General features: G+C 38.3%; 2 protein-coding genes across 3 annotated transcripts; both read left to right on the top strand.

Moving 5' to 3' along the window:
• The first annotated feature begins 264 nt into the window (after positions 1–264).
• LOC122332327 (plasma membrane ascorbate-dependent reductase CYBRD1) lies at positions 265–3,134 on the top strand. The gene is made up of 4 exons (XM_043229657.1): positions 265–540; positions 985–1,193; positions 2,123–2,277; positions 2,406–3,134. Exons 1-4 carry the CDS (start codon positions 354–356, stop codon positions 2,656–2,658), a joined length of 804 nt encoding a protein of 267 aa, XP_043085592.1. The 5' UTR covers positions 265–353; the 3' UTR covers positions 2,659–3,134.
• Positions 3,135–4,239: 1,105 nt separating this feature from the next.
• On the top strand, positions 4,240–15,595 carry LOC122332326 (NACHT, LRR and PYD domains-containing protein 3-like). 2 transcript variants are annotated; one of them, XM_043229655.1, is made up of 8 exons: positions 4,240–4,303; positions 5,832–5,954; positions 8,740–10,638; positions 12,122–12,292; positions 12,396–12,569; positions 13,568–13,741; positions 13,823–13,869; positions 13,969–15,595. In XM_043229655.1, exons 2-8 carry the CDS (start codon positions 5,854–5,856, stop codon positions 14,547–14,549), a joined length of 3,147 nt encoding a protein of 1,048 aa, XP_043085590.1. In that variant the 5' UTR covers positions 4,240–4,303; positions 5,832–5,853; the 3' UTR covers positions 14,550–15,595. The 2 variants fall into 2 exon arrangements, with proteins under 2 accessions (XP_043085590.1, XP_043085591.1); XM_043229656.1 differs by having other exon boundaries at positions 13,591–13,741; positions 13,969–14,105.
• Positions 15,596–18,593: the final 2,998 nt, after the last annotated feature.

Raw genomic sequence — 18,593 nt, 5'->3', positions numbered from 1 at the left:
TGTTTTACTCTGGGTTGCTTCGATGGTCCTCATTTGTAAGTCGCTTTGGATAAATGCTCCTCTAAATAAATGAATGTAATTAAATTTCACAAATAGCATTTTAAGGACGGGCCATACTTCAGGTTAAAACCAGATGAGCTGTGGACATCATACATTTATAATGAAGTCAAAAACCTTCCCTGCCTCCTATCTAGTTTGCATTTTTGGTACGACTGGCATCACCCTACAACTGCATTTTTACTCCCAGCTGCCCAGATAGGCTGCATACTAGGCTTTAAGACGGCGAGAAAGCGCAGAAGAGAGCCAGCCCCCATCCGACGTGTCTCTGCCGTAGTTTAGTGCAGACTGCGAGGATGGAGGACTACAAGCACTTCTTGCTTCTCTTCACCCTGGCTCTGGCGCTCGGGTTCGCGTCGATCGCCTCGGCTTTGACCTGGGCTTTGCGCTACAGAGAGGGGCTCGGCTGGGACGGAGGAGCCGCTGAGTTTAACTGGCACCCGCTCTTAATGGTGATCGGGTTTATCTTTCTTCAAGGAATCGGTGAGGAGCTTGTTTACGTTCCTCCCAGCGGAGGCTTTGCATTCCTGAGTCTTCAAGGGTTCGAGATGATTAACAGCTCGCGGGACTAGCTACTAAACTACCGCTGGTCGTGTGGGAATCTAAAAAACGAATCATTTTAGTTATGTAAATGTGAAATTATGTTGCTTTTTGCGTAATTTAACGGAAATTAATGTTAGTGACTTCTATTATGTGTTTAAAAGACGAAGCGAAACTTTTTTCAAACGCTGTTTGAGTTAAAATGGTGGCTGTGTGTCAAACCGCGCCGAGCCGCCTACATAGACAGCAGTGATGTAACGATAATTACAGCCAATCAAATTCTCTCACCGCTCGTTTGTTTTTAACCATGCTTTAGCTATCGCGGATCCCCTGATTTTTATTTTTTTTTAATACTTAGAATTGTTATTTTGTTTTATATGTCTTCAGCAATAGTAGTGTACAGGCTGCCATGGACCTGGAGGTGCAGCAAGCAGATGATGAAGCTCATCCACGCCGGGCTGAACGTTCTCGCCTTCTTCTTGGCTGTCATATCTGTGGTGGCCGTGTTCGATTTCCACAACGCAAAGAACATCCCCAATATGTACAGTCTGCACAGCTGGATTGGCCTGGCTGCTGTCATACTCTACCCAGCTCAGGCAAGCTACGTCTGACACTTCAACCTACACTTTTGCCACATTTATTTCACTTTAATCACATTAAATACACAGTTTAATTTAATCGAGACCATTTCCACTCTCTTTCTGACTCAGAAAAGCTGCTGTTTTTGAATACACTGCTAGTCAAAAGACTGGAATAATCAAGATTTTGTAACATTTTTTGTAAGGGATTTTTTTTTTATTCCCACCAAGGCTGCATTTTTAAAATCTTTTTTGTTTAAATATTATTAATAATTTTTTATATTATGTTAAATGAACTGTTTTCTATATGTATGTCTTGATGAAACTATGGCATTCTGTGATGGTAAAAGTAAACGTTAGCAGCAGGTACCCGTAAGCATTACATGCAGAAATCATTTTAATATGCTGATTTGCTGCTGAGATATTATTAGTTCTTATTGGTGCTCATTTATCATCAATAATTATTTGCAATATTAATGTATTCATATTATTATTTTATCTGCAAATCAGCAATATTTGAACATAAAGAAAAGTAAAAAAAAAATGTAATTATCTCACACTTTTAAAGTGTTTTGTATCTTGTGCTCATCAAGACTGCATTTATTTGATCAAAAATACAAAAAGCACAATAATATTTCAAAATAATGGTTTTCTATTATAATGTACTGTACAATGTAATTTATTCATGTAAAGCGATGCAGATTTTTTTCTTCCATTACTCCTGTCTTCAGTATTAAGTGATCATTCTAATATCCTGATTTATGATTAATGTTGGAAACTAATTTTGCGGCTTTTTTTTAGGTTTTTTTAGGCTTTTTTAGGTTCATTTTTTGGAACCTATAATCAATAAAAAGTTAAAAAACCACACCGTTTATTCAAAATAGAAATCTTATTTAACAATTAATAAACTGAGGTGTGATGTGTTGTTCTCTCTCATTGTTTATTAGATAGTTATAGGCATTGCGGTCTATCTGATTCCTGTAACTCCAGTGTATGTGCGTGCTGCTCTCATGCCTATACACATCTACAGCGGCCTGTTCATCTTCACCAGTGGAATAGCCACAGCTCTCATGGGCATCACAGAGAAACTCATATTTAGCCTGTAAGTACAGCTTCACACAACACAAACCATACAAATTCAGCCCTGGGCACACAATCAGTTCCTGTCCAAGTCAAAGCCACTTTGCACTTGATAGAGGAGATCTTAATTTAGTCACCAATGCTTTACAGGAAGAGCCCTGGTTATAAAGACTCTCCGCCGGAAGCTGTTTTGGTAAACGTCCTCGGGCTCCTCATCGTCGCGTTTGGCGGTCTCGTTCTCTGGATCGCTACCCGTCCTTCTTGGAAGAGGCCAAAAGAAGGAGACGCACAGACTGTGAGCTATAACAGCTCAAGCCCAGGGAACGTGAAGATGGCCAGGACCGACCAAGAGTCCAGTCTCGAGGCACGCAGACGCAACGGAAAAGCAGAAGAATCCGGATGAGCAGAGTTTTGAGTTGAGCAGATCTCAAAGAAACAGAAGAATCTGTTATTTTGAACGTTCAGAATAGTTTCTGCTGTCGTGGACGTCCTTGAAGTCTTTTGTATTTGCGCTGTATCATCTCTCTGCTGTCATTAAGAACACATAGATGTGTGTACCTCCCTTCCTTGCTGCTTTTTTTTTTAGATATTTGAAAATATTTGCACTATTGTAACATTTAACACACTGTAAGTTCAGTTACACTATACAGCATTATTTCAGTCATAAAGTGTTTATATTACTCCTGATTAATCGTTTATTTTAAACATGAGATTGTATTTTAAAAAGCAGTATGCTATTAAGGACAAACAAGTAACTTTGTATATCTGTTGAAACATGTATTACAACCAAGATTTGACTTGTATTTTATATTATCAAAATTATTTATCATTTTTGACGGATGATTTTCATATGATATAAAATCACTAAATATTTTTAAATATTTGTTGATTCTTTTTTTTTTTCCTTATGCAATGACAGTGTTAGGGTACCTCTAATTCAATAAAACAATTGACTATAATCCCAGCAAACAGGGCATTTTGCTAACATCGACAGTACGAACATTTGCGTCTCCGTTTCCTTGTAAATTAACGGTGATCTATTATGCCTTTTCAAGTTTTCCTTTCTCTTTGGAGTGCCACAAGCTGTTAGTGGATAGATGAGGTCCCTAAAGTTGCGAAGACCGAAAGCCAAAGAGATAAATTAAACACGCCCCCACTTTTCTACATCACAGTGTGGGTTTATTTTAATGACACCGCCAAATGTTTACACTGTGAAAGAAGGCGGAGCTATTATACTTGCTGAAGTGTTGCTGTGGCGCTGTGTTTGTTTGAAGGGTGGTGCTCGTTTGTCAGTTCTCCAATCACGAATGCAGACATGGTGTTGTGTTTACGAGGCCTGATGCAACTCGACGCATAAAAAGACAGTACTAAGTCTCCACTGGATGCAACAAATGCTTAGTTTGTAATGGCTTTTATTGTTTTTGTGTCGCGGCGCCGGGACATGGCATCACATTATGGTAAGGGGCGTAACATCACCTCACATGCTTGAGATATTCGGCCAATCACTGGACTGCTGGTCAATCAGAGCCCATCTCACTTTTTTTTTTTAGAAAGATGAGCTTTGTGCAAATCAACCCGTTTCAGGCTTAGAGGAAAGACAATGTACAGACTTTGGTAATAATGTGACCCATGTCCCAAAGTGTGGTTTACAATGATTTTATAGGATTGCGAAATCCATGCAGACTGTCTTTCGCACGCGTGTGTGTGTGTCAAATGTATTTTTATTAACTCTGTCATTTAGAAAAAAAAATTATTTAAATGAAGTCTAACTAAAACGCTAAGGAAGTGGGCCAGAATATCAATAGTATTACTTTCATGAGACTAAATCAAGTTACACTCCAGTGAAGCACGTTTAACATTTAGCGCGAAACTGAAACGAAACGAAACAAAACAAACGGGCGGGGTTTAGTGTGTTGTTGACACCTGGCCTGTTGAGCATGCGCGGTGTGCGTCCTGAGGATAGACACGCCTTTAAGTGTCAAAAGCGAAAGTAACAATTACAGAATATAGATTCACGTTCGGAAGACTGTCATAAATATCATTTTACGGTAAGCTCATTTATGTGTCTTATTATTTTACGCGTCGCTGTCATGCTAAACTCGACATTTAAACCGTTTGTCCACAGAGTGGATAAATCTGAAAACCTGTATATTTTTTTAAAACGATAATATCACCAGCCCACGTCTCACCATTCGTCAACAACAAAAACATGAACAAACACTGAATGATTGTTATTTTATTAACCATCACTAACACATATTAATAAATGTATTGCTTCATGTTCGTTTGTGTACAGCGCGTAATGTTTAAGGGTATGTTCCAAGTCTTCTTCTCCATTTTCTGTCACAGAAAACTAACTCTAACTCTATCTCAGGTCTCAAAGGTGTGAAATGGCTTCTAAACCAGTATAATACTATACAGATCTAATTTATCAAGCATAATTCATTTTAACATAATTATATTATTTTTTATATTGAAACATCAGTATTGTAATAAAATGTTTAAGAGTGGGCCTGATTTTTTTTATGTTGGAAATACTTACAGAACTATGGATGCAAATATATTAAAATATTGATATATTTAAAGCATCTCACTTCCAGTTTCTCTTTTGCTCTCATTTGGTCTCTTCCAAATTATAATGCTGTGGTGAATCCTGATATACAGTAGGTACGGAAAGTATTCAGACCCCCTTAAATGTTTAACTTTTTGTTATATTGCAGCCATTTGCTAAATTCGTTTTTTTGATTCCTCATTAATGTACACACAGCACCACATATTGACAGAAAAACACAGAATAGTTGACATTTTTGCAGATTTATTAGAAAAGAAAAACTGAAATATCAAATGGTCCAGTATTCAGGTGCTTTGCTGTAGAACTCAATTGAGCATCTCTGGAGAGACCTGAAAATGGCTGTCCACCAACGTTTACCATGCAAACAGACAGAAATGGCGAGGATCCCCAAATCCAGGTGTGAAAAACTTCTTGCATCTTTCCCAGAAAGACCAAAAGGGTGCTAAATACTGAGCAAAGGGTCTGAATACTTAGGACCATGTGATATTTTGGTTTTTCTTTTTTAATCTGCAAAAATGTCAACAATTTTGTGTTCTGTCAATATGAAGTGCTGTGTGTACATTAATGAGGAAAAAGAATGTTTTAAACTTTAGCAAATGGCTGCAATATAATAAAGAGTGAAACATTTAAGGGTTGTCTGAATTCTTTCCGTATTCACTGTATGAACCACTACATTCAGTTAATTAGAGCTGCTGTTAGTATGATGGAGATTTACCAACAAGTGGTTAAATAAATGGGTCCAGAGATTAAGCAGCACTAAAGTGCATTTAGTTCTGTGCTTTGTGCAGTCTAAAACGTTCTTACACTTAAATATAGACCTTTACTTTATGACTTTGCCATTTTGGTGCACAAAAGGATCTTATACAAATTGCTGTAACAAGGTTGGAAGCTCAGAATACTCAAAAATATCTGTGTGTGTAGCATTACAGTTTTTCACTACAATTACTGGAATAGTCAGAATCTGTAATTTTAAATTATTTATTCTCTTATGTTTCCATATGTAGGTCTAATTTTCAGTTTCTAATTATGGAGCACAGAGAGAGCAGTGAGAGCTGTGTGTCTTTGAGGGATCAATCAATGTATGCTCATCCTCAGTTCAGAGATGATCCTGTGACTTCTGATCCCAGGTGAGAGCCTATATGTAACTAATTGTTTAATGTTCAACAGATGTAAGCAAGATAATAAAAATTACACAGAGATGATGGTCTGTAGCATTCACTGTTTCATCATATGGAGGGTCTGAGAATGACATATAAAAATCAGCAAAACTGAAAAAGGTTTATTTTATAGACTAATTTCATATAATCGCATATTTTATAGTTTAAGCATTTGTCATATAATCTACACCAGGGGCATTTCTAGTATGTGAATCAGGGGCTAATGATATACAAACCCACTGTCACAGATCTGCCAGGTTCTACCATCACCCGATCACAGCGAACACACACACACACACACACCGCAGTTCATGCACGAAGTGGACTCTCTCCCTCACTCCTACAAAGTACTGACGAAAGACCTACCTTGCTACTTACATCTTGTGTTTTCTCCTGGTCCCTGTTGTCTCCAGTGTCTCTGTCAGTGTCCTCTGTGATTTGAGATGTGTGCCCCTAGGGTCTCCTTTGTCTTCCCTGTAAACCGGATTACTGGAAGATAAGAACTGTACTCAATATCGCTGTGATTCCAGTAATTGACTTTCGAAAGCTCACCTGTTTCCTCTGCAAATTACTTTCCATGCTCATCTGTGCAAATAAACCTTGTTATTATTTTATATTATCAAAAACCACAGGATCCAGAGCCTTTGAACTTACCAGTTCACATTAGAATGGCATCCAATTTACCGGAGTTAAAGTTCTCTCTCTTAAAAACCCATCTCTTCTCTTTGGGTTTTATAATGCAGCTGTAGAGAGATTCAAGCCTTATACTAGAGCTGCCACAATGTAGGTTAATTCCTGTAAACATAACTGCAACAACGTTTAACATAAAACATGAAGCATGAATGAGAGAGGATTATATGTATTTGTATATATATATTCTCTCCAATTGATCACGTTTTTCCTTGTTTATATGACACTATTTAGCCTTGTTTGTGTCATGGTACTACATGTTTTTAGTCTTCTGAGACCACTGACCACTCTCAGCTTGTGCTGAGGACACGTAAGTGACAAGAAGAAGCCTGACAAGTGTTTCCACCTGATCAACCCTGGACCTCTGGACACATGCCCTGAATGATGCTTGCTTCGTCACTGCTGGACTGAACGTTATATATTGTACTTGACATATTATACTTTGATCTGGACATCTCCAATTGTGTTTAAAGGGATATTCTGTACAGATCTGGGTGTCCAGAAGAATCTGGAAAATATCCTGTTAGCAGGGGGCCAAAAATGTGGTACAAATGTGTATGGGGCAATACGGTTGTTCCTTTTTTAATGATGGCCTGTGCTCCAGAATACCTGCCAGCCATATTTGCTGCACCATCATTTGCCTGCCCTTGTAATCCAGAAATGGCCAAATTTAAACCAGCCAACACATCTTTCACAATCTTTGCAAGATTCTCTCCTGTACCCATCTGATAATCTGATATCTGATAATGTTGCGAAACATCAGACTAGGAGGGATCCAATTGCAGCATTTTATTGCAAAAAGACATTCCTGTTGGCTGTCTTAGAGTTCCTGCTGTTGGTGCGAATGCAACTAGAAAAGCGGCCAGAGGAAAAGCGGGCCATCTCTAGGATCCATCCTGCTGGCTAGTTCTAGAACTGAGTATCTAGATCTATGTAGTGTGAAAGCCCCTATTGAACCATGTAACAAGGTGTGATTGTTAAAATGCATTTTAAAGTAGTGTGAGAATTTGCGTCTCATGCAGCTCAACCAATGTCATTGTTTCATTTAGTTATGATTTATGTAGCATAGGTTCACAAAAATAAAGTTATGTTTTTATAAGTTTTTATATGTTCTTTTTTGTGCATAAAATGTATTCTCATATTTAGAAAAATTTTAGGTTCAAATACAAATAGGTTATTTGTCTGTTTCTAATTTAGTATTTCATTATTTGGTTATTCTAGCTAACCCTTTATTATTCACTCGTTCATTCGGGTGCACGACACTAGCAAGGATATATCATAATCAATAATTAAAGAGTGAAACAGCATTAGACCAAATGTAACAATTTATTATCAGTCAGGTAGATATGTATTATGCCAATTGAAACACATCATATTAATACAAAACATCAAGTTCTCAGAGAATAATCTAATAGTAAAATGTGCATACCTGACCTTAGGAAATACATAGTATGAAGTGTAGAGAAACACTTCATACTATGGGCTTTCTGGTTACAGAATCGGCCCTGACCCTTTTGCTACATTCCTTTATACAAATACAAAACCAAGATGAAACATCTCCCCAAAAGAAGGAGAGTACCAAGAACTGGAATTTGCATTAACCCAGGTGTCAGACTTGGGTAGTTTACACCTCAGTGGGAACAGAAGGTCATTTCCATGGACCATCCAATGGATTTTGGAGAGGGCACACCCACTGCAATAAGTAAAATATCTATGAAATCTTCAAATCTTTGTTATTGTTAAGTTTACTTCTGTAGAAATAAGACCATTGCACCAGTTACACTGAGCCATTTCAAATAATAGTAGACATGACTGTTAGTTCACTCGCATTGGCATTTCCATTTAGTAAGCTGAGTAGAAGGAAATATGGATGGAGGGGTTTCATAAAGAACCAAATGGGAAGGTAGTTTACTACACCTCCACTCTGGGGTGTCTTCAAGGTGTATGTATGTTTGCATTCTTTGTTTCATAGGAAATGGAAGTATCTGAGGTCCTTTTATCCTTACAACAGTAGCATTGGCAATTATTTAATATGAGATTAAATCCTTAGTTCTTGTTTCTGCAGAGTTTTAAAACATGTCCATACTAGAGACCTGCAGCAGGATTCTCCTGGACTAATCAATAATGTTCTTCAGAGAGTCAAAGACCAGCACAAAACCAGCATAAGGAACAAGTATGAGAGATTATTTGAAGGAATGAAATTCCAGCAGAATGAAACCCTCCTCAGCAGAATCTACACACAGCTCTACATCACAGAGAGAGAGAGTGAAGGTGTGAATAAAGAACATGAGGTTTTACAGATGGAGAAAACACCCAAAAAACAACAATCACAAGACACTCCAATCTACTGCAATGACATCTTTAAAGCCTTACCTGAACCGGGATGTGAGAAGAAGAAGAAGAAGAAGAAGAAACTGATCAAGACTGTTCTTACTAAAGGCATAGCTGGAATCGGAAAAACTGTTTCTGTGCAAAAGTTCATTTTGGACTGGGCTGAAGGAAAAGCCAATCAGGATGTAGATTTCATGTTTATGCTTCCATTTCGAGAGCTGAATTTGATCCGAGATCATCAATACAGTCTTCACAATCTTCTGCTGGACTTCCATCCTGAGCTTCAAGATTTGGACTTAAAGATTTATGAGGAGTGTAAAGTTGTGTTCATCTTTGACGGTCTGGATGAAAGCAGAATCACACTTATGTTTTCAGATGAGCAGAAAGTTTGTGATATGACTGAGACTTCATCAGTGGGTGCGTTGATGTTAAACCTTATGAAAGGAGAGCTGCTTGCCTCTGCTTTCATTTGGATCACCTCCAGACCAGCAGCAGCCAATCAGATCCCCTCCAAATACATAAATCGTCTGACAGAAATTCAGGGATTCACTGAGCCTCAGAAGGAGGAATATTTCAGAAAGAGAATCAGTGACCAGCATCAAGCCAACAGAATCATCTCACACATCAGAAGATCAAGAAGCCTCCACGTCATGTGCCACATTCCTGTCTTCTGCTGGATCTCATCCACTGTGCTTCAAAAGCTCCTGAAAGAAGATCTGAATGCAGAAATTCCTCTGTGCAGCCTGACTGAAATGTACATCCACTTATTGTTGATTCAGATCAACATGAGGAAGCATAAGTATGAAGAGAGAGATCCAGAGATGCTGCAGTCCAACAGAGAAGTGATTGTGAAACTTGCTAAACTGGCTTTCAAACAGCTGATGAAGGGCAATGTAATGTTCTATGAGGAGGATCTGATTGAGAGTGGCATAGATGTCACTGATGCCTCAGTGTATTCTGGGATTTGCACTGAGATCTTTAAGGAGGAATCTGTAATTCATCAGAGGAAAGTCTATAGCTTCATCCATCTGAGTGTTCAGGAGTTTTTCGCTGCATTACATGTCTTTTACAACTACATTAGCAACACTACAGAAGCATGGTTTGATTCACTGCATAATTTGCATAAAAGAGTACTTAATAAAGCTCTTGACAATGAGAATGGACAGCTGGATCTGTTCCTACGGTTCCTGTTGGGCCTCTCACTGGAGTCCAATCAGAAACTATTACAGGATCTACTGACACGCACAGTGAACAGCTCAGAGAGCATCAAAGAAACCACACAGTACATTAAACACAAGATCAAGAGTCTTGATGACAATTATGGATTGTATGTATGTAAAATTAAGAAGCGACACAATCAAGTGCAAAAACATCTCTCAGCAAGTCAATCCATCAATCTGTTCCTGTGTCTGCTGGAAGTTAAAGATCAGACTTTGTCTAGAGAGATTCAGGAGTTTGTGAAATCAGACAAACACTCAAAGGAGAAACTCTCTCCTGCTCACTGCTCAGCAGTCACCTACATGCTTCAGATGTCAGAGGAGCCACTGGATAAATTTGAGCTCAAGAAATACAACACATCAGATGAGGGGAGAAGAAGACTGATACCAGCTGTAGTCAACTGCACAAAAGCTCTGTGAGTGTTGATTTTATAAAAAAAATTAAGAAACATGCCTAGCAATGAATATAGCACACTTAAAATTAAACATTTCCTAAATGATATAATATCTTCAATCCAACAAACATGAAATCCAACACATGGATAATCCAACACACTAGTAACTTAAATAACGCCAACATTGACAAGACTGGATGAAGGCAAAGGGTGATGAAACACAGAATAAAAGCAGAAATCATGACAGATACATTTTTAATGTGCAAAAATTTGAAGCACAGCAGTAGTTTATGGAAACATTCAGGATCTTGTCTGATCTCTGAGATCTCTGATCTTAATGAACCTGAATGATAGAATGATCAAATTATCTCCTTGTGCCCAGGAGCTCATCTTATTGTTACTATAATGTTACCAATATTCTGTTTTGGGTTCCTGAGGATAAGCAACAATTTTCTTTTCATCAGTCAATCACTTTTAACAATACAGATTGTGTCAAAACACTGAATAGTATCAAGTAAGAGAATAGATTGATAGTAATGTACAATAACAAGACATATTTTTTAAATTAAATGAACTGTCCCCAACTAAGCAAGCCAGAGGCAACAGCAGCAAGGAACCAAAACCCCATCTGTAACAGAATGATGAAATAAAAGCTTTGGGAGAAACTAGGCTTAGATGGGGCCAGTTCTCTGGTCGGACGACCAGCACTTAATTTCTAGCTCAATTTTAAACGCAGCTATGTCAGATTGTGTGTGTATGTGTGCGTGTCTGGTTACCATGAGCTGTCCACAGGGCTCATCTAGGTGTTCTGGTCTCTGATGAAGGTCATCTGTTGATGCTGATCCACCATCTGATCTGGATACAAACTGAGAAACAAAATAAAAGAAAAGAAACAGACTACTGCCATTCTTCTCACAATGTAACAAGTACATTTTGTGCTATGGGGAGTGTTCCTGGTTCTGGCTGATCTAATTAATGCAGCCTAACAATTATTTAACGGATTTGAATAATAGAAGCATATTAGGTTGTTATGTGTAAGCTAGGTTAAAGAGTTGGGTCTTTCATCTAGATTTAAACTGACAGAGTGTGTCTGCTCCCTAAACAATGTATAATAGCAGCACTAAGTGTATAATAGCAATGTTTTTAGTTTTTTGTTGGGGATGCGTTATCTCACAACAATAATCTAGCCTACACATATAACACATGCACACACATGGATGGGGTTTTGGTTCCTTGCTGCTGTCGCCTCTGGCTTGCTTTGTTGGGGACACTTAACGTCTAGCAATTATCGTCGAATTGATTACAGAGACCGTCTCTGCATTTAATAACAGTCTCGTCATAATACATCCCTATCATTGTATTCTTCTACTTTATACTGTTCAGTGCTTTGATACAACCTGTTGCTAAAAGCGCTATATAAACAGAAATGATTGATTAAAAATATGAAAATTCTGTGTTTGGTGGGGAAAAGAGTTAATTTTATTTGTTTTTTCATCTCTTCTAGTCTTTCTTGCTGTAATCTAACTGAACAGAGTTGTGAGAATTTGTCCTCAGTTCTTAAATTCTCAAACTGTGTCCTGAAAGAGCTGGATCTGAGTAACAATGATCTAAAGGATTCAGGAGTGAATCTGCTCTCTGATGGACTGAAGAGTCCTAGTCAGTTGCATATACTAAGGTATTTTAAAACATTTAAGAAATAATTAACAGTCAACTTGGTACAATGTTGATGCATGCCTAGATAATATGATTGTTCATGTGAGTGTTCTGCTCCATTTTAGTCTTTCTGGGTGTAATCTCGCTGCTCAGAGCTGCAGGAGTTTGTCATCAGTACTTCAGTCCTCAAACTGTTCCCTGAAAGTGCTCGATCTGAGTAACAATGATCTACAGGACTCTGGTGTGAAGCTGCTCTCTGATGGACTGAAGAGCCCAAATTGTCAGATTGAGATACTGAGGTAGGTTTTAACTGGTATGTGTGTTAAATAAAAATGCACAGTAAATATATATTTTAAAAAAGCTGCTAATTATTAAAAACGTTATTTTTAAAGACTTAATTATTTTAAATAAAAGCGCATTTACTTTTAGTATACATTATAACGTTTTCATTTAGTTTTCATTTAGATTTTTCTAAAATCAGAACGATTTAATAACTTTATGTTATATTGCATTTTTTAAGGGCAGAGTATATGTTGTTTATTATCATTTAATGTTGATTTCTTTGAATTACATTATTGCTTACATTTGCAATTGCAGTGCATTTTTATCAGGTAAATTTTTTACGATTTTTGCACCAATACAGAACTTTATGTAATTCTTCAAGACTCTAAACACATCATTCACAACCAATGATCAAAATGCACCATTCAAACCATTCATATTTTTAGATGAGGCTTACCCTGGCCATGACAAGACCAGCAGTTGAGAGGGGCCCCGAACGATGTTCTCTGGGGACACTGACCACTCCTACTGAATGTGATTGTGAGGGGGGTCCCAGAGCAAAATCAATGCAATGGGCCTAGAATTCCTTTAGATGGCACTGACAGCAATCATGGTTTCTGGCCCATCCTCAACTGATCACCCACCTTGTATTTAACACTTTACTCCCCTTTCCTTACTGGAACCAGACTAAATAATGTTTCCCAACATGGCGTCCTCCCACAGGTTAAGAGATTTTAAACAAACACTGTTAATGCACCGTTACTTAACTAAATAAAACAATACACATTTTAATTCTGTAAAACTGTGCACATTGAGAGAAACAGCAGATGTTAGAGTTAGCAACTTCTTTAACTTGAGCAAATACACATTTGTTTAAAAAGTTAATAAAACAAAACCATGCATATCAATCGAACCCATGTGTGCATCAAAAGTGCTAGTGTGAAAGCTCCCTTAAAGTGACTGAATGATTTTTGTGTGTTTTTGTAGATGACGAAATAATCTGATCCATCTGTAGGTTGTCTTGCTGTATGGTGACAGAGGTAGGCTGTGGTTATTTGTCTTCAGCTCTGAGTTCAAACCCCTCACACCTGAGAGAGCTGGATCTGAGTTACAATCACCCAGGACCCTTAGGAGTCCAGCTGCTCAAACACAAACTGGAGGACCCAAACTACTCACTGAAGATACTCAAGTATGTCAAACACTAATACTGACATACTGAATGTGTGTGTGAATAATGCAGATTAACATTAATGTGTGTTTGTATTTATAGTACGGATCATGGAGGAGAGATCAGAATTACAGCAGGACTACGAAAATGTATGTCTATGCCTATCTTTGTGATTAAGTCAGCTAAAACATCCTCACTTTACTCAGTTTGCCCACACTGATGTTTTTTTTTTTTTTTTTTGTGTTCAGATGCATGTGATCTCACACTGGATCCAAACACAGCAAACACTCGACTCATTCTCTCTGATGAGCACAGGAAGATCACATATGTGGAAGAGAGGCAGGGGTATCCTGATCATCCAGAGAGGTTTGATGAGGAGCCGCAGGTTCTGTGTGTTGAGAGTCTGACTGGACGCCATTACTGGGAGGCTGAATGGAGTGGATTTGCTGAAATATCAGTGACACATAAAGGGATTGGCAGGAAAGGAGCAAACCGTGACTGTTGGTTTGGATACAATGACAAATCCTGGTGTCTGTACTGCAGTTATCAAAGTTTCACTGTCCGTCACAATGATAGCTGCACTAATATACCTGCTGTCCATCAATCCTCTAGAGTAGGAGTTTATGTTGATGTGTTGGCCAGCACTTTGTCTTTCTACAGTGTCTCTGACACACACACACTCACACACTTACACACATTTAACACCACATTCACTCAACCCCTCTGTGCTGGATTTAGAGTTTTTCTGAAGTCTTCAGTGTCTCTGTGTAAGTCCACATGCACACAAAAGCCTGATTCGTATGAAATAAATTTTCTAAATGACATTTGAGTTTGTTGTGCTTATCACACATTGTCCATGTAACATATCCACAGTGGTGTAAAAAGTACCTGAAAGCCATACTTAGGTAAAAGTACAGAGATCTTGCAAGAAAATCTTAAAGTATATGATATTTATTGTACTTATGTCTACAATTATATGCTTCAGGAAAATGTATCATAGTATACATTTTATTTAGGAAACCTAGTGGAGTAAAAGTTGGCAGAAATCTTAAAAGTTAAGTAAAACACAGCTACTCCCAAAAAATACTGTTGCAATGTAATTGTTTGATTACATTACACAACTGCATATCCATTTTTATAGTTGAGGTTAGTTAGGTTAGGTATAGTTGAGGGTTTTCCAGATGTGGACGTTACTGAATGTTTTGTCACTATTATTGTTATTTATGTCAGTTATTTCTACATTTTGTCCATTTGTACATTTTTGTGTCAGTAAGAAATATCAGTTTACATTTCCTGGAAATTCATTTTGCCGTTAATTGTGAATTGTGAAACCTCCTGCAAAGCTTTCTGAAAAACTATGCTCAGGTGCACAGAGGGCAAAAGCTGTTTTAAATGCAAAGGATGTTCACTAAATGTTGATTTAATTTTGTTCGTAGAAGTTCAATGATGACGAAAATATATTTCTGGCATTATTTTTTGAAAGCATCCTCATTTTACAGCAGGGTAGGATTAGGGATATAGAATAAGGTCATGTAGAATAAGGCATTAATATATGCTTTATCAGTGCTAATAAATGGCTAATTTTCTAGTAATATGCATGCTAATAAATGTAACTGTAAAATACCACAAAAACATATCAATTGTGGTTTTAGACTGTTCTGTTAGTAAGAAGATAGATACAGATGCAGGATAAGTGTCACTAATTAAACAATATAATATTTATACCATATGTTGAGGTAATTGGCAGCCTGTATATTTCAGGATTATTGACCTGTGTGTGTTGTTTTGCTCAGAATTTCTGTTCCCATTCATTATGTAATTTGGTTCTGGTGTTTCTAGCTATTAGTGCTGCAATTGTCTGTGTATTTAAGGTCTTGTCCATTTTCTATATGCTTTATATGAATAAAAACCTTTATTTGAAAAGGTCATTGATTTCTCATTCCATGCTTCTTGTGAGGTGTGACAGTATGCTTCTTGTAAAAACAACAACAACAAAAAAAGTGAATATGCACATACAAAACTTTTAATTAGCAGAATGTAGTAATCATGGCTCATATTAAGACATGCAAGCGTAAAAGAAAACCAAACTTTATGAAAAAACAGCTGTTACTTCATGCCCAACTGGTTAATGAAAAGTATACAATCAAAGGAAAAATTGGATTTGGAATAACCTTCAAAACCTAAAAATCGTTCCCAACTTTTTATTGTCCAAGGCAGACTGTTGGCAACAGCCATTTTAGGGTAGTTGTGAGTTGGTCTTAGTAACTTGCACTCTCTGAAATAAAGGTACAAAAGCTGTCACTGGAGCGGTTTCACTATGTCACCATGTTTGTACCTTAAGGGTTCGTGTACTGTGACAGTCACAGCTTTTAGCTATTTCTGAGAGTGTAGGAGTCGTCACTACTCCTAACAGTTCACACATTTAGAGGTAAATTTTAGTGCTAAAATGCTTTGTGAAGCAGTAGCATTCTGGATGAGCCGCAGCTGTCTAATGGCCTCCATTCTGTCTAATATTCTTCATTATTTGACAGTGGGAACAAATACAGAATAAACAGGAGAGGTGCAACAATTGAGCTTAGTGGGACATGGACGTCCACTTAGACTTATGCTCTCCTATGCTCACGTAATAACCTCTCCCTTCTAAATATGACCTGAACCATTTGAGTACCATTCCAGAAAGCCAGACCCAGTTTTCAAGTCTTTCTAGTATGTTATGATCGACAGTGTCAAAAGCATTACCTTTATGAGCGCTGTCTCTATACTGTATGGATTGAAAACTGTCAATTGACAACTGCAGTTTTCAGGGAGTTCGGAAAAGTACTGGAAATCTGTGAGGCATTCACCACTTCCAAGAGATCTGCTTCTAAACTAGTAAGCACACTTTAAAAAAAAGTATGCGGGAAGTGTGTTTAAATTTCTATAAGTTGCTTAAAAAACATACATTTAACCATTTTTAAGGTTGTGATTGAGTTTTCAGATCTCTCAGTAGCTTGAGAATGTATTGACTGCCCTTCTAATATTACTTATTTTCTCAAGAAAGAAGGAAGAAGAGTGCTGTTTAAGTTACTGTTGTAATGTTTAAGAAATGTTAACGTGATAAACGTGAAATAAAGAAAGCTACAGGCACCACTCGGTTCCCACTTGTTCTGTAAACATTTGTTAATGTTACTGCTATCATAGCAGGGACACGACACATATCACTGAGAGATGGTTTTTGGTTCACCTACACCAGATGGAGGAGGGGGATTTGGGCACTGATGTTATGGCAGCCATCAGAGAGCTCTCACAGGAGGAGGAGGGTAAACTGAGCCCACAGGCCTTGGTGGTTGTAGAGCCCAGCATGTTTTAGTTGTGGCAAAAGAGTGTGAGAGTTTGGTCCCAGCATGCACCAGTTCCACCATTTTCTGTGAGAATCTTAGAAGTGGAGATGCTCTAGAGAGGGATAATTGTAGCTTTGGTGTTTCCGGTGGCTGTAGTATGTTGTCCTGGCTTTCCTGGCTGTTTTCAAGAAAATTGTCCTTGAGTACTAAGGAGCTGTTGTAGTATGTCTGTCTATGATGAGCTCTGTGGGCAGGACTCAGCCGGGATGTCAATGAGCTGTGGTTGTTTTGGCTGCGTGGTGCTATCAGTGTCCTGGCAGCGGTCCCCTTTTCGTCCAGTCCCAAAAGGTTTTTAGTTTTATTATTTGTGCCAAAATTAAAGCCTGAATGGAATCAATGCAATCAATGCAAGAACGCCTGAATGGTAGGGAAGCCGGAAGCAAGCTAGATGTATTAATGATGTTAAGATTTACAGGGCTCACTGGATGTATGCTGAAGGGGTGCATGATAAGGATCTGTTGTGTGTTCTTCCTGTTTTGGAAGTCTGGCAGGTAACTTTGTTTTTAAGAACCGCAATCTATTATAGCAATTCATTAGATTTTTTTCATAAAATTAAAACCACAAGAGCACAATTTTCCACACCACAATCTGTCAAGCACATCTTACCAGCAAACATACACTCACTCTGAGCCAGAAGTGTCCAAACTCTTTATAATCATCCTATTACTTATCCGTTTTCCATCTCATGTCCTTTAAGCCATTTTACCTGCAGTTGTACCTGCACTCATTCACATCATTAACATGTTCCTTCACACTGGTGTTTCTCTCTCTGCATTTAGACAGCCTCATATAACCCCATTATTTGAAAAAACCTACACTTGAAGAGTTAGTTCACTCAAAATTTTTGATTAGGTTTTACTTATCTTCAAAGAATCCTATGTGTATGTGACTTTCTTCTTTCAGATGAATCCAATCGGAGTGATTTTAAAAGCTGTCCAGACGACTCCATATCTTTCTATAGTACTAAGCAGGTTTTTGCTGTATACACTTCAAAGTACACGCATCTGGAGAAAGCCAAGTGCAACGAGAGCGTGGAGTGGAGCTCCACCCACTGCACCACAGCTCACCCTCAGCTCACCATCTGGTGCTCGCCACGGGTCTGCCTGTCTACATCGACGTCGTGGGTGGAGGATCCCTCGCCTCATCGTCCGGCCTCCGAGTCCTGGACTCCACTTCAGCCTGTTGACCCATCGGCTCCCCCTTGGCTCTTAGCTCCCTCCTCTCCACCGTGGCCCATCAGTCCACCAGCTCCGCCAGGCTCCATCGTCCCTCCAGCTCTGCCTTGGTCTCCATCTCCTCTGGATTCCTCTCCTTCGACTTCACCTTGTCCCTCCATCCCTCCGGCTCTGTCAGGGTCCTCCATCCTTATTAAAAGATGTGCATTTATTGCTTGGACAGACCAAGAGCACCTAAAATTGACCCATTGAGCCATTTTTTAATGTAATGCTGTTGAACTGAATTACGGAGCAAATGTTTGCTAAAATAACCATAAC

Source organism: Puntigrus tetrazona, unplaced genomic scaffold (genome assembly GCF_018831695.1).
Source record: "Puntigrus tetrazona isolate hp1 unplaced genomic scaffold, ASM1883169v1 S000000008, whole genome shotgun sequence".
In the NCBI taxonomy this organism is placed as follows: Eukaryota; Metazoa; Chordata; class Actinopteri; order Cypriniformes; family Cyprinidae; genus Puntigrus; species Puntigrus tetrazona.
The sequence above is the reverse complement of the archived record's forward strand: the minus strand, read 5'-3'. Positions and strand labels throughout refer to the sequence as shown.